The 17,290-nt window shown below is 35.2% G+C and overlaps 1 protein-coding gene across 1 annotated transcript in view; it reads left to right on the forward strand.

Annotated features, from left to right (window-relative positions):
- Window positions 1-979: 979 nt before the first annotated feature.
- The window catches only part of slc35f1 (solute carrier family 35 member F1), a 153,097-nt gene continuing 136,786 nt past the window's right edge, over window positions 980-17,290 (forward strand). The window contains exon 1 of the mRNA XM_006626421.3: window positions 980-1,526. Coding sequence (XP_006626484.1) covers window positions 1,417-1,526 — 110 coding nt within the window. The 5' untranslated portion in view covers window positions 980-1,416. The remainder of the gene's footprint in view (window positions 1,527-17,290) is intronic.

A 17,290-nucleotide genomic window follows, 5' to 3' on the forward strand; every position in this document is an offset into this window, starting at 1 on the left:
TACAGTATTGCAGTAAATGGAAAACTAATGGATGGCCAGAGATAGCTTCATCTCTCCTTGGTGATAAAAAGTTGCTTAAAAATTGGCAATTATCAAAAGGACATATCTGCTAAATCCAATAGATCTATAAAATAAAGATAGTGTGTCATAGTGTGTCAAACCTCACAGTACACGTGTAGATCTCAGAGGGAGGTTATTTTCTACCCCAGCCAATGCATCCTGACCTACACAATTCCATGCCTGTCTTCCAAGATTTTGTCTCTGTCTCCAAACAAACGTTAAATTAGTTTCAAGGATGAGTATGGTTATTAAACATTACTCTATCTATCCAGTTTGAGTTTGTGATACTCGTAACCTTGAGTGTCACAAAAGTGAGAAAAGTGCTCATAAATAAAATATTATTGTAGTCACATACCATTTTTTGCATTTAATAGGTGGCAAGATTAACTGGAATTTAAGACATCTGTTTTTCTACATAGGGCCATTTTCTCAAAAAAAAAAAGAACGTTTTGGGTAGATAGGGAGTGAAAGGTCTTTGTCCCTTTGTCATTTAGAATGTTTTCATGTCAAATTCAAATTTTGGCAGATAGTTTTCCTAGAATCAATAGGAAAAGGTGGTTTACAGCACAGATGTAACAAATGACAATGCACAACAATTTTCATATATGAAGCACCCAATTGATACGTTCTTTTATCACAGAGTATATTCCTAGTTCTCTTGTACTGCAAGATAGGATTTGGAAATAATACTCTGTGGAAGTATTCCAAGCAATTGTTTTTTAAGTGGTTTTATCTTTCTGTTGAGCCTTTAACATGAAGACACTTTGACCTTTGGACCTCAGCAATTGTGTGAAGTCGACGTGCTGATAACAATCTGGCGCACCGCTGTTACATAAATTAGGGAGAACTGTTGTATTGTGTTGTTTCAGCTGAGGACTCATGCGCGGATTTTTATTGCTGAGTGTTAATAGCTTTAAAAATTACGATACAAACGACGTGGCACTACATTTCCCATGTGTCACTGCAACAAACTTGCTGCATGAAAACCGCTCCCCCTGTTGGGTTGATCGAGTGTTTCAATGAAAAAGCCCAAGTCTTTCAGCTAGCCGCGGCAGACAGGCAGGCGAGCATAAAATACGCGTGGATGGGCGAAGGGATTTCTGACTAGTTTATACCAGAAGACAAGCACATTGTGAGGACGATTTCGGACATCCACCAAGCTCCGAAAAGCAAGATTCTTTTTTGGGATTTATACCCTTTTCTCCCTGTTCAATTAAACTATGGAATGCTAACGTTACATTTGCTTGCGCGAAATCTGCTGGTTCTAATCAAGCACGCTTACGGAATTTCCCGATCTCTGTTCCTGTACAGTGCAGAATGCGCCCTGGTTTCTGATTGTCTTATTTCACCCCAGCAATGATCCCCGAGCAGCAAAATCATGTTGTTGCTACTATCGAAAACATTCCTGCTGAAACTATCACAGCATCGCCAACAGTGCTGCAAAGGATAAAGAAAGTATTTAACAGGTAAGAAAATCAGAAAATCCCTCTCTTTCCCCTCTACTGGGTTTCAATGGAATCTTTGTTGATAAACTCCTTGAAACAGGTGGCGCATCCCTAGTTTCTCATCTGGATCAGTTACGCATTTCGCTTAAAATATTGCGGTTTTATTTATTTGTTGTAAAATAATATACATTATTTTAAAATGTATTAAGAATGCATTGTTCATATTTTGGCGAAATATTTATATTTAATCATATTTAAATGCAAATCGGTGTTTTAAAAATAAAACTACTGAAGGTATTAAGGACATCTTTTTCAAGACCTAACAGAATACTGAAGAGTATCCTTTTTATTTGATAAAATCTACAAATTGAATCCATATTTCAGTATTTACAAATAACTATATGAAGTAAAGCGATATTAAAACTCATGTGCAACATGACTTTTTAATATTCAAAACAGTGCAGTGTGTAAATTGTGATACACTCTTCCATAATGCAAAATGAAATGCCCAAGTGTCACAGATTTCACAGTACCTGCATGTTTCAGTTCACAACACTGTATGAAAAGGCTACTGAGAACATTAAAATTCCTTTTTCGTCATTAGCTACAGTAGAAGGAAAAATAGACAAACGTAACAATGTTAATTCGTTTATGAATACTGCTAAATGGAATATGTATATTTTATGTAACCCAAAATATTATCTTCAACCATAAAACCCACTCCCCGGTTCAGTATAGAAAAATAATCGTGATTCCGACGCCGCCTTTTTAAGGATGCGGTCTGCAATTCGTAAGGTAAAGTTTATGTCTTCAGCCTTGTTTTGTGGTTTTGGTATCACGCCGTTTGGTTCTCGCAATGTGTATTGATGTTCTGTTGGATGCATTGCGGTTCAATACACGAATTGCATTCGCCCTTGTAATCCCGCGTTGACTTTTTATTATTCTGAAAGCATTTTAGCCGGATCATATTCCTTTGCTTCAGATAACTATTTGAACATGTAACATCCTAAGACCCATTTGGAGCAAAACGTTTATTCCCCTTGTACCAACGCAACTGTTTCGGATGATTTTGTATATATTATTTTTAATTTTGTGCTTTTTTAGGTACAACACTGTATGACCTTTATGATGAAAAAACACGGTGGGCATTGTGATTAAATGGCAGAATAGCCCCTCTCCTCTCGCTAACTCATTTTCGTTACATTCACTCAGTATAGCTCCTTGGAAACGAATGTTTATGTGAATGCCTTTGAAGTACAGTACCAAGGAAATCACTTGCTAGTTTTACCGTAATGTATTTTTCATTACTTTTTTTTCGCAGTTATTGTTGTGTTTAATGAGGTTAGGAGAGAATAGTGATAGTAAAAGTAAAAAAAAACGTGGAAACGCTCACTACTCTTCTGCTGTAACTTGCTATCTAGTTAGACATGAATGTTTTAAGTCGGTTAAATCTTAGTGAACTACTCTGCGTACTGTATAAGGGAAAAACACTTAAAACCCGTGGATGTAAAATTATATTAAAGCATCTTGTTCAGAGTTTAAAACATCGTTTTGTGGACAAATGTCCTGTCAAAAAAACACATTTTTTGCAGGGATACTAGTCTTCATTTTTCAGGATATAGCCTCCCTTCTATACTAGTTATCCAGCTTGAAACTATGTACATTTATTTGAGACATTTCAGGTATCTAGGACAAATGCTTGCCGAGGCCTTCCAAGGGGAATTGGGTGGAATCCCACAAAACAGCATCTACAGTACGGCCTGTTGCAGAGCATGTGTACAGTATGTTGCTTGCAATACAATTGTGGCCATACCGTACAGTACATGCCTTTATCCTATGTGTTTCCAAGGCAGAGCCTCTGCTGATAACTGTTAATCGGTCTGACGAGTTTACCCATATCTATCCATCCATTTTTAATCGCTTTATCGAGTGTGGGGTTATTGAAGAGCCAGAGGCTATGCCAGCAAGCAACAGGCACAAGGCAGGGTACACCCTGGACAGGGTGCCGGTCCGTTTCAGGGCACACAGAGACAAACACGCACACCCTCACACTGGAGTCCAATTAACCTACCACTATGTCTTTGGAGTGAAAATGCATGCAAACACATGGTGGACATACAAACTCCAGGGAGGTGCAGATAGAGTAGAACCCGAAAAATGGATTTGAAGCCAGAGCCCTAGTGCTGCAAGGCAGAAAAGCAAATAAGTGCATCACTGAGGCACCCCCTATAGTATACTAGACAGTATGTGTTCAATGAAATATCATTACACCTGCTCCAAAAATGATGTTTATTAATTTCCTGATAACAACTTAGTGAATTTGTTTCAGTTTTGAGTATAATAGGTTTCTGACATTTACAAACACAATCATATACTTGATGCTTAATTAATATGCACGATAACTTTCAGTGCCGTGTTTCTGTAGGTTTTATAATGCTATACAGTACTTTGAGCTTCAAATACCAAGAGACAGAACTGAGGAGCTTATAACAGATGTACTGCAAGGCTACTATGTCTGAAGAATTTCAGTTCCTTAAAGACCTAAATTAGCTCATTATTGGCTTAATTGGACCAATTTACCAACTCCTCCTAGATCCATAGATGCTGCTGCTTTACAGAGACATAGCATACCTGCTGATACCCAAGCTTTCTGGCTTGAAAGAAGAAAAATAATGAAATATATGTCATGTTTGTTATACCACTTAATCAATTTAATTGGCCTCTAAATATCACTAGTGTTTATTTTTTATATGTGTTTACTATCATTAGTTTCTTTCATATACACTACTGTTGATAATCAAATTGTGAAGACCATGGTATCTCCTAGCTTTTAGTAAGGTAAATCCAATCCAAGGTTTTTAGCAAATTATAAAAGTAATAGTATGTTTTGTAAAAAAAAAGTTACAAAAGTTGTTTGGTTATCAGGTTTATAATGTAATTTGGAGTACTCATTTTTTGTCACTGTATAATTCAAAGATAAAACAAGCACAATTTTGTCACCATAGTAATCACATCTACACAGTATGTTGTGGTTGTCTAGTGCTGTTGCCTCACAGCTGTGAAGTCCCTGGTTTGAGTTCAGCTTGCTCCAGAGAGGTGCAGATACACATACTTCTATCTTGTGTTTACGTGTTATGTGAGTTTTCTCGATGTGCTTCTCTTTTCACCCAAACTCCAAATATTTGCTGTCTAGATTAATTTTTATGCACAAATCGCCTCCCTCTATGGGTGTGTATTGTAGTGTACTGTTGTCCAAAACGTGGTGTGTTCAACTTCGCTGTCACTGTCTGCCAGGTTAGGCTTCAGCTCACCGTGATCTGATATACAGTAGCGGTCTGTCTCTTTGATTACTAGTAAAGAAGCAGTTAAAGAGACAATTACAATCTAAATTACATGGAATACTGTGATTTCATTATTTATTATCTTATATGGAATTGGAAAATAGGGATCTTTACTCATAAAAGATACTGCTGATTTCTATTCTTCTGTCTGAATATAACTTTAATGGTGTGCACGTGTGATTTGGGAATATACTGTACTGTATACAGTATGTTTAGCAAGGTTTTAAGCAAGGAGCTGTGTCAGCATCACCTCTGAAAAAAGCTTAGCAGCTAAAATGTTCTTTTTTCTTTCCTTTACATTTCAGTGTGGATGGAACTTTTACAAAGTCTTTTAATCATAATTAGTATATTTTGCAGACAAACCCAGACTTGTAATAAGAGAAGAACCATTTCCCTTTCTGTTAAAAAAGTGTTTTTTTGACACTGTGGTGAGTCTGCAAAGAGTGGTGTAAAAGAATAGTGCTCCATAGATGAACCATTGAATGCTGTTGTTGAAGTTTCATTCAGATATGTCTTTGTGTTCAATTATATGAAGTAAATTTGAGTATGTAAAATCATCTTCACAGAATGACTTTTCCTTGTGCTTGTTGCAATGCAACAGTGAACTCACCATTAGTTTTAAAAAGAGAAAAAACTTGTGAGTAGTCAAGGTGAAGGCTGGCTTGAGACGTTTCTAATATAAAAGTTGCTTGTAGTTACTAGAGTTTTCACTTTGCTGACCTCAACATTCATAGCAAGTTCTTTCTTTACCTCTAACTTGATATTTTAAAAATTCTACACTAATCTGAAAGAATCACAGTCGTGGGACTGGATTAAAATGACATACCAATAAGCTTGGTATGTTGTGAATCGGAACGTTGTGTTTTCTTTCTGCTCTTTCTTCTTTTCTTTCTTCTCTTTTCAGCATGGAATAAACCTATTACTCTTCCTTTGCAGCCTACGCATGCTGACGCAGCTACCCACCTGAACTACCAATAACCTTGTCTGATCTTAGTATTCAACACTCAAGAGACACAACTTATTATGCTACATATATTGTATTCAAGTTTGCTTTACAGACATTATAGATTTTAGAGTGTGAAAGATAAAGTCTAGGGGACAAGCACATAAAATATATAGTGCAGTATTTAACATTGGGATTTCACTTGAACACCATTTAAAAGTCAGGGGTCTATGATACTCAGAGTGGTTTCAGTTCTACTTTGCTGTTTGAAATCTGCACCTTAATAGGTATGCATCTGTCTGGACAGCTTCATATTTATGATTTATACTGAAGTACGATGAAAATGTAACAGAATTGCAGTAGTTCATTTGGTATATACATGCTATATACATTTTAACTATTGAGTCAGGCTTGGTTATTTTTTTAAATAATGTGCCTTGTCAAGAAAAAACATGTCATGTAAGTTCATAAAATGTTGCCCAGAGAATGAGATGTTCTGTTCTGGCAGTGTATCATGTTTTATATTTAAAACAATTCTGTCAATTATATGTAAGCAGTGCACGCATATCTTTTGAGCAGTATGAATTGGTGTTATGAGCTCCCCTTTTTAGTTTTAAATTCAGTTATTAGCAACCCAAATTATTATTTAAATCCTTTAATCAAATTTAATGTATTTTCATTACCCTAGGGATGTTTTGTCTGCTTGCCTCAGACCATCTGAAAATACAAGAGCCACTAGAAGAACAAAGTACGTAACCTAAAACTGGCCTGTTGGACATGTTCATACTGTAGTTATCTTGCAGCTGTTTAATCTCGACACACACCACATGAGGGGAAGCTCAGTTTAGTCAGAGTTACTGCCGACACTTAACAGATGAATATAGCTAACTTATAAAAAGAACAGGTATGAGTTTCAATTTAAGATATAAGATAAGTTTCTGCTACTTGTTGTTTGAATAACGATCCCATCGGTGGATTAAGGTAGCATTGTATCACTTAATGTTTATTTAAATTGTACATCCTGTCATTTCTTACATCAGTATTATAATACCCTTAAACTGTGTATTGGTGTCTTTGTTAATTTAGATACATATCCAGTTTATGGATATATGGAGTTTTCAATATACATTATTTACATAAAGTACATTATACAAACAAATGTCATCCATCTTAAAAAACATTTTAAATCTTTTCACATTTACTAATGTTGTCAATAATTATTCTATTACTTTGACTTGTTGAGTAAAAATGGAGGCCTGAACGATCAGAGATATATAGAAGAGGCTGCATGTCTTTTACATTCTCTAATTTGTTGCCGGTAATCCCAAACTCTTAAGAATTGTTCTTCCATACTTCATTTTTCCATTTGAAAATCAACTGTCCTGCTGTCTTGATATAAGCTGCTTGTTATCTCAAGTTCATCCCTGTATCCCATGTCAACTGACAGCCAGCACATACTAATGAGATCACCGCATGCTTCCAACACCTTTTTCTTCTAGGATCAAGTTCTATCTTGTATTTTACACAGGTTGTAGAAGACTATGAGATTTGATGCATTTTTTAAAGGCAGTTGCTCGCTGGCTCAACATCATCTAATAATTTGCTTGACAGTGAAATGAAAACCAAAATTGAAGAATTATAAATGACAGAAAAAATGATGTGCTTTGATTTTACATCTGCTAAAAGTCTATTTTAGTAGACTGTTTTGGCACTAAAACTGTTGCTGATGATAAAGCATCAACGCTGTACACTTTGCATTGGTTAAATTAAGTCATAGCAGAACAATAAAGAAACACAATAAAGCAATGTGTCATCCTATCATTCTTTAACTATGAAGTCTCGCGGTACCTACTTGAGCACGTACCGCAGTGAGACAATTACACAGAGACAATGCACTAAAAAAAATCATACAATATACAGTACTTACACCATTCTAGAGTGTAGAATGTTGCTGTTTTTTCTGATTTCTGCTAATACTTTGCTAATAAATACTAAATAATCCTTTGCACAGACTCCTTGAGCTGGCTGTATGAGTGCATGTCAATGTGTGGAGAGGCTGTAACCCTTTCCTTTACCACCGAGCGGGAGGGGATCCCTGCAGGCTGCTGGTTTGGAATGTGGGCTCAGAGAAAAGTCCAGCTCTGGCTGGAGGCCTAGTGGCTGCCAGCTGGCGGCCTCATGTCAGGCTGCTCTCCTTACTTGCCCAGAGCCATCTGCTGGGTCTTTCAACACATCCCTTTTATGAGGGAGAACAATGCCTACTGAGGTGTAATCTGTGCATCAGTGGGTCATGTTGCTCATTGGGGGTTTTTATCTCCATTGTTCCAGGAAAGCAGACAACGGGAGGATTTTACCTTTCTTATAAGTTGTTGTTGCTGTTTGATCTAGGTAATGGGTTTATCCTGTGTCAGTTGGTGGTGTCCTGTCTCTTGTATCTCAACAAGTTTGGGGTTTATTATTATAGAGAAAATCCTATGTAAAAATAAAACCTTGCTGAATTCTTTTGAGCAAACTTTGTATAAATGCAAACTGTTCTTATAAAAATAAGACATATTTCACTTACAGTAGATAAATATGATAGGAGGCCGTGGGAGAAAAATGTAGCTTCAAATGATTTATCCCTTGGGATGAGAAGTTTTTGTTAAAAGCAGTGAACAGTTTTAGTGTAGTCTTGGTGTTTCAAGAGAATGGTTGTCAAAATCATTGTATCAATTGTTACCATACCTATATTTTTTCATTTTTTTCAAGAATCTAAAGGTGTAAACATTGCTCCAAACCTTCTACATGTCTGTGATGTGAACCATAAAGCCAAGGCAGCTTTCAATGCAACTGTGTGATACTTGTATTAAATACTTCCCTTATGTTACAAACTTGTTGCTTCTCCATATGTAAAGCTATTAAGCAGATGGAACCATTAATGTTGAATTGGATTTGTGTTCTGGGTATCTATACAATGAGCAATAACTCCGCACAGCAGAGGTCACAACAGAGTAAGGCTGCGGCTGAAGATATATGACCAAAGTTTTAAACAGTGGCGTCCATAAGTTTTGTCATCATGCCAAAGACCAAACAAGTAAATAAACTTTAACCTCTGGCAACTCAGTAACATTTTATAGGATTTTTTTTTTCTGGTGATTGTGATAGACCACGCAAGTCTAGTTTAAGAGTGCAGTTTAAACAGGATTGAGATTGACAATTGACAGATTGACATTCGTCTTAACACAATTTATGTGGAATTTTTAGATGTGAAATGACTGTTTCACAGAACTAGGAAATGATTAAAATAAAAGCTACAGTGTTTTATAAAGAATAAAAGGCTTGTTGCAGGATTGCATTTTGCCTTAACTCTTCTGATAAATAGGCTTTGGCAAGTTCATATACAGTATATACCAGAATCTGCAATGACAATTAATTAAATGTGCAGCCTAGTATACATTAAATACAAGACAATTTGATACTTAATTTCACCCTTATCAATCTCTTACACCTAAACAAACTTTAGATGTTGTGTAAATACAGTATGGTTTAAGATTCAAATGCTTTCTTTATGAGGTTTTTCTACTGGAATGTGGTGTCCAAATCCTTTATCAATGTGAAAGTGCACCTGTTATAATGTAGTAATACAAATTTGGTGTGCAGTGATAAGAAAATATTATATCGTATCCAGCCTTTTGTCAGCTTCTAGGGAAAGAATTCATATAAAATTCAGTGAATAATATGCAAACATCTTGTCAGATTGATATCTGATTAGCAGTCTTGCTGTTTGAAAATGCCTAGCTTGCAGTTCCTTTAATTTATCTTTTTATTAAATGCTGCAGTTAGTCTAGAGTATGTAAACCAGCAGTGAACTACAGCATGAGGAAATTCAATGAGGTACAATTATCTAATGGTGGAGAAGAGTTCTAATGCATCCTGTTGCATGTATAACAGCATGAACACCTACATGAAGTTCTGCTATACTTCTCATGTATTATGTACTATAGAGGATATGGGACTTGTCAAAAGCATTCCTGAGGTTTGAATGAGGTTTTCCTTTTAATACTTAGGCAAAGTGGTTTATTAGTTCTTCCCAGTGTGTGGCAAAGCATTTGGCCGAGACTCTTAGTGAAGAAAAGTAAGTGTTGTATGAAAGTGTGACACTGACATTTTTTAAATTGTCAAATAAAAAAAAAATGTGTGCATTTTTGTAAAGATATTTTTAAAGATATTTTATGATAATTCATGGGCATTTCCTTACTAAATCTACTGGCGACTGATCTTCAGGTCCTCAGTTCTGCCAATTTGAGGTATTCATTAAAAGTTGGTTATGGTGTGTGATAATATGTTTTCATATGCTCTTCCCTTAAAAACTTAAAGAAAAGATTTAATCTGGATGATCAAATGTTTTAGTATGTAGGATAATCAATGTATTGATGAAAAAGAGGAAATGTTAAGCAAAGACTTTATTGCTGTGCTGTTTGAAACATTTGATTATTTTGTTTTTGGAGAGTATAAAATAGAATAATCATAATTAGTAAGTATTTGCAACGTGAACTGTCAAACAAATGACACAGTTGCGCTTTTGATTAAACAAATATGCAAAGCAGATCTCTAGGTCTGGTTTTGCTCCAGATATGCTTTGCACTGTTGTACATAAAATAAAACTATGCCACTGTGCCTAATAGCATAGCTTGTCATATACAATAAGAGAAAGTAAAACAACATCTTGTACAGTTAAGCTTTTACTTTTTGTCTTTAGGCCCCAATAGAAGTTAATGAACAATTATCCTTTTGCATGGATAAATGATTATTGTATTGCACACTTGTTTCAGGCTCTTCTGCTTCAATTAACAGTGCACTCGTGAAGGCATTCCCACATGACTTTCATATGATGTGCAGCTCAGTTCTTCTTAAAATTATAAAAGGGAACTATCTCTATAATTCTTATATTTTAGACCTATTTTATATAACATACTGTATGGCTATTAATAAAAATTAAAAATAATTGTTTATTTCACGATTAGATTGGACAGTTAAGATAAAGCTCTGACATTACATTTTCAAGTTCACAAAATGAAAATTGCTGTAAAGAAAGTGAGATACTGGATTTCAGAATGCAGATTATAAATCTCTTAATGTTTCCATTTCCCACAAGACTTTGTGAGAAATAAATCTGTTGATTTATTCTGTAGTTAAACAGCTACCTCTCCTCTAGATGCTGAGTAAAGTTCTAGCACAGGATGATTTCACTTTAAGAACAGCTGAGAAAGATGTGCGAGTTTTGGCGAGAACATTCTTCTTGGCTGTTGCTTGAGCTGGTTAAAGCATTGTGTTCTAAAGGTATTCTTATGTGGTTCTTTTGTAGTTTGTAAACTGTGATTAAATCCTCAATGGGAACTCTTCTGCCAAGCAACAGTGAAATAATGCATGGAATTTGGTCAGTTCATTGATAAAACACTGAGCTGAATGCAGGGCTGTGGTATTGTATTCGTGCATCCAAGCCATTCAAATTGCTTTGCTAAACATCCTGGATTGCACAGCTTTATTCCAAGTTTATTGCAGTTTCCTTTAACATAACAGCTTTACTTTTCCATAGGATATGTTTTGTGTACCTTCTATCATAACATGCTCCTGTTAATACATAAAATCCTACAAATGAGTAAACATGTCCTAACTTATTATGTAGTTGTGTAGTGTAAGTACAGTATGTACTGATGGTACAGTTTAGGTGTTTTATTGCTTTTGTCATTTAGCTTTTAAGACATACAGTAAATCATCAAAACAGAGGGTCTAAATATTCACATTACATGTCACCAGTGGAATGCTTTCCTTGAACAAAAGAGTGCAGGGAAACTAATTAAAAGATGACTGCACCATCAAAGCACCATCATGTGAAATACAGGCATAAGCAATTTAATTCTGGGCCTGTCAAACTTTAGTAACAACAGGTATTATATCAGCTCTGCTTTGCCTCTACAGTATATCAGCTCAAAAGGTAAAATATATCCTTCTGTTCTAAAAGTGTAAAAATCTAAATAACACTAATGGTTCTTAAGGCACTAATGAATGAAGTGCAGTCTAGGTAATTAGCAGCAGTAGAAAATGACAAAAATATTCAGCATATTCTAACTGTGCGCAGATCAGTAAAGTTTTTGTTTGAGATTGGCATTAGTTCAGTTTCTTCGGTAAGACAATACAATTAATAGTTGGGTGACACTTGCAAAGATATTTGCCAGTAACCCAACCATAATTTCTGTGCAATATATCCAGGGATTATACTGGTCAAAGAAGCTACGGAGATATGTCCTCATTAATTCTACACAATTAGCGTGTCACTTAGTGTTGTCATTAAGAAAAACATGACCTTGGAAAATGTAGTGATCACTACTGCTGGTCATCATGATGCACACCTTGAGTTTGTCAGGAGAAAGTCTTTGTGTAAGGCTGATAATGGTCTTCTACTGTAAGTACAGCTGTGCCCACATGTCTCATCTGCGAACATCCCATGTGATCACAGGACCCCTGTTCCTGGTTGTGTTTGCTGTTGCAGTTGAATCTCACTTTCAAATTAGTAACTCAGTTCTCTTGGAATCAGCATGTTCTACATCAGTAAATACATTTGCAGGTCTTTGAAATAAAGACCACAAGTGGTAGCAGATTGATTTTGAAATGTTTAATTTCGTAGCAGTAGAGCTCAGTCTTTTAATGGGCCATTTTAAACTCTATTTATTTTGCTTAGAAATCTTACTGTTGCAAAACCACATTATGAAAGTGCAAGTTTTATCATAACTATGCTTTCGCTAGTGTATATCTGGGCCTGTCTCTGTGTGTGCCCTGTGATGGACCTATGTTGTGTCCAGGGTGTATCCAGATCTGCAGTTATTGCTTGCCAAGACAGGCTTCATCTCCCCCGAGACCCTAAATTGGATAAAGCAGTTAGTACATGGATGGATGGAGGTTTCAGCTATTTTATTATATTTATATCTGATATTAAAATGTAAAACTTATGGTGTGATGAAATAATAGATCTTGGTGCAAAATTATTTGGCAGTTGTATATCCCCAACCTTGTAAGATTAGTGTAGTGGAAAAGTATACTAGCCTTTTCAAAATATTGTTAAATAAGCTGACAGAAAATTATGCTACTAGGATTCTGTTGCTCGTGCTTTATGTCTTTGCATGTATACTAAAGAAGGCATTTATAAAAATTAAGTGAATAACATGCATGCAAGTTAATAAAAAAGCTGAGCATGCTGCTGACATATTTAACATTGAGAGCACGTACTCATGGTGATACACTTCACAGCCTAAAAATGTAATTAAAGATCCTAGACCCCGAGCTACTGTTAGAATGCACTTATAGCCTAATTCCACTGTTTACTCCGTTAACTTCAAAATACAAAGAATATTTTTTTCAGTCTCAGTTCCCCTGCTTGTTCAAGTATTGACCATGTTTGTCTAGTCACCTAGTACAGATAAGATGAGGCAAAATGATAATTTTGTTTCAAATGAAATTCTCTCAGTGAAACAATGATTCAGACTGAGTGCTACTAAGTGCTCATGGTAGCTGCTTCACACAGATTACACAGGAGGAGCGTTATGACTGCACCGTGTGCTTACAATCTCACTGGTTGTAGTATGCATTGTCTTATGTTGACAGTTGGCAATGATCAGTGATTAGTGATTTTGAGGAAAACATTTTTGTGCTTTCTGTAGCTAGGCTGGTGTAATAAAAATCTACTCTTAACACACTGCAGAAAATCAGCTCACTTAGAAAACAATGAGCAGCTTCTGTGTAATGAAAGTGTCTTACTGTTGTTTTTGAGCAGGGAATCATCCAAGGCCTACACAGCTGTCAAAAAGTGACAAATGGCAACTCTAGTTTCAGAATACAAAATCCTGAATGCTTGCTGATATCAGCTGTTGTCTTTAATGTACAGCATACTCAGTGCTCCTGCTGGTGCATTATACAGTAGTTCTGTAGTCGACAATGCAACTTGGAATGTAAAGATTTTGTGGTACATTATTTAAAACTTGCAAACCTTGATCATTTTCATTTAGCATAAAACCAATGCATCATAAATATGTTTACTGTATATTTTAAGAGGGTAGTCAAATAGAAAAATAAATCAGTGAATTATCCATTAGTACACCTTCCAGTGGGGGGGTTTATTTCAATTTCCACATATGTTGCACATACTTTCCTCTCGCATAATAAAGTGATGTTGGCTGGTCCCTGAAACAGTCTTTCATTGCCACTTAGGCCTTGTTGTCAAGTCTAACCTAAGAGAGATCCTTTACCAAATAGGGTTGCTGCCCTGAAAAAAGGTGCTACTGGGACAGGTCTTCATTTTACAACATGATATCTGTCAGCGATGTCCAATGGCAGTGTAGGAATGGCTCAGGGGCTACCCATCATCATCTCAGTATGAAAAACAATCTTTTGAAGTTTTGGTTTGTAGACTTCTATTTCTTGTAACTTTTTTGTCCTCATCCAAAAAGACAAAATCAACGCACTGCAAAAGATGTTTCTTATAACTATTTTTTGAGAGATGTTTTGAAATTATAGCTAATGGCAATTGTTTTTGCAGTATACAAATATTTATACAAAAACAAATATTCACAAGGTCTACTGTGATGGAGAGAATGGGAACATCTTCAACTGCAGTCATATATGCCAACTTCAATTTGTTTTATACACTTCTAAGTTTACACAGTATATGGTGGCTCAGATGAGGATCTGAATCTACAGTATGTTCTGTATAAACACTGGATATACTGCGTTGACCCAATATACACTTTAACACCAATTTTGATCTAACATTCACAATCAAGCAATTAAACTCTTTAATTTTACTAACATTTGGATAAGACTCACAAGGAACACTCAAGCTCCATATAAAATATTTTGATAAATGATGTCACTTTGCATCTTAAATCATTTGCCAAATACCATGTTTTAAAACAGTTGTTTGTTTATTTCCATTTATAATATTAATGGAAGATTAACAAAACAGTTCTTCTTACAGACACAGTATTGCTTTCAAATGTATAGGTAAAGGTGTATTATGTTTATTAAAAGAATGAAATATATTCCATTATAAATAGTGTCAACATATTAAAAAAATCTGTAAAGCACAATTTAAAAGTCATATAATAATTTTATGTTAAATTTACGTTGCTATATCCAAATTGTTTAATGTGCAGAGACCCAGTTATGAGAACCCGGTAAAACCAGGTATCTGCTGTAAATGGTGCTGGTGGGGGAGGTCACTCTTCCCTCTGGTCCAGGATCTCCACACAATTGCGCAATTGTGTTGGCAGAAAATATTTTGCTAAAGGAGGCACCATATTAACCAAGGTCTTGACTGGTTGATATAAATTCCATAATGAAATTCAAAAGAATTTTGAAAGAATTTGAAACATTACATTTTTCAAATGAAATTGTTTTAAATACTAGTGCTCCCTGGGGCTGTTTTGACATTTACTATTTTCCATCTACACAAATAAAATGAAAATGCAGGGAACTTGCACCCTAATAGGATAGTTTACTGGAGATGATGGAGAAAGCATGGAAAATTACTTTGAATGTATAAATAAACTAGAAAGTTGATGTCAGTCATGCATGCTTTGTATTAATGTTGATAACCCAAAAAACTGTCTGCTTGTGATTGTAATACGTTAGATTTTCAACCTCTCTAACTTGTTAATCAGACTGTGGAGGTTGTTCAGTATTTCACATACAGTACATTGGAATATTAATAGATGAACATTTAAGGTTTGTAGAAAATGCCATAGCATTTTGAAGAAGGCTAGTCACAAGGGTTGGGTACCATCTCTGGAAAAATCTGGAAAACGTACCACAGTATACCACGGCACACATGCATGTACAGCAATACGTACAGTACTGCTGTATACTGCAAACTATTTTGCATGTTTATATATGGAGACTCTGTCATAGTTTGATTTCATGATTAGTAAAGCATATTGAGTTTTATACAAAATAAAGTGATGAAAATTGTTGTTTTGTTGTTATATTGGAACCAAAGAACTAGAAATAACACCGAACAGTGTAACAGAAAAATTTTAAAAATTTTTTTACAATGAGTAAAGTTAACATTCACAACCTCATGAAACATGTTTAGCATGTTCAATAGCATTTGCCTATTTCATCTAATACTCAAAGAATCCTCAATACTTGCTTAAAACATTGCTGAGACAAGACTTAAACAACTTTAGACAATCTTACTTGCTACAGAAAAAAAATCAAAGCATGTCTAATGATAGTAATGGAATTAAAAACATGATCAAGACTAGACTTCCTTCCCAGCTAGAGTTACAGTAGAATCAGAAAAACCAGCACATGTTCAATGGGTCATTGAAAATAAGTATGTAACGTGTACAGTACCATTAACAATGTCAATGGTAAACAACCCTTAATATTACAACAACTGTTTTTTACAAAATATGTAAAGGAGTAGCTGATGAAAATTTTCTCAGATTCTCCGTAAAAATATATGGATACTCTTAGAAATTAGAATTGCCTCAGCAAGACAACTCTAAGGAATAACCATATGTTTTTCAGGAGAAATAAGAAAAATAATCCCGGTGTTATCATCAAACACTCTTTTCCACGTGATTTCCGAAATCACATAATATTTCTAAACTTACTAGCTAATGATATGTGGGAAATATCTTTAGTATTTAGTATTCACCCTTTTAAAGTTAACAACATTATAGTAGTCATTTTGTTCTTTGAATCAAATTAGATTTTTTAAATGTAAACAGTAGAAAATCTTTGTTAAAATCGAAACAATAAAACTGCTGACAGAAATTGCTGGAAATTACCGAGTGTACCGGTACGGTCTAAATTGTACCATGGTATGTACCGCGTGACTAAAGAACCACAGTTTACTGGTATACCAGTTTTACCGCTCACCTCTGCTAGTCACTGTATATTTTTTTATCAGGAAGCTGAAAAGATTTGAAGTGAGTCAAATTGTTTCTGAGAGGGTTAATTTTAGCAGAAAGCATCCTTACATTTGGTATCACAGTATGGTATGGTAGCCTGAGTATTAAAGAGATAATAGGTCAACTACAGAAATAGCTTAAAGAGCTGTATTATATTGCAGTTCAAAAGAAAGCTCAGCTGTTCGTTGATGATCCCTCCCACCTCTACATTTCCATTTCCAACTGCTACAAGAAATCCTTTTTTCCCTGTGCAATTGGTATATTAAACACAGCTACAGTCAGGTAAAAAAGAAAGTACACCCACTTTCAATTCATTGGTTTTATATATCAGGGCAAAACAAAAAATGATCTAGTCCTTACCAGGTCTTGAAATTAAGTAAATTTAACCTCAGGTGACAAACAACATATAACAGATTCCACTATGTCATTATTTATTTAACAAAAAATAAGCTGACATGCAGAAACCATGTGTGAAAAAGTACACCCCATGATTCAGTAGCATGTAGAACCACCTTTAGCAGCAATAACTTGAAGTAACTCACATCATTTTGG

This window comes from Lepisosteus oculatus, chromosome 2 (assembly GCF_040954835.1).
Source record: "Lepisosteus oculatus isolate fLepOcu1 chromosome 2, fLepOcu1.hap2, whole genome shotgun sequence".
NCBI lineage: Eukaryota > Metazoa > Chordata > Actinopteri > Semionotiformes > Lepisosteidae > Lepisosteus > Lepisosteus oculatus.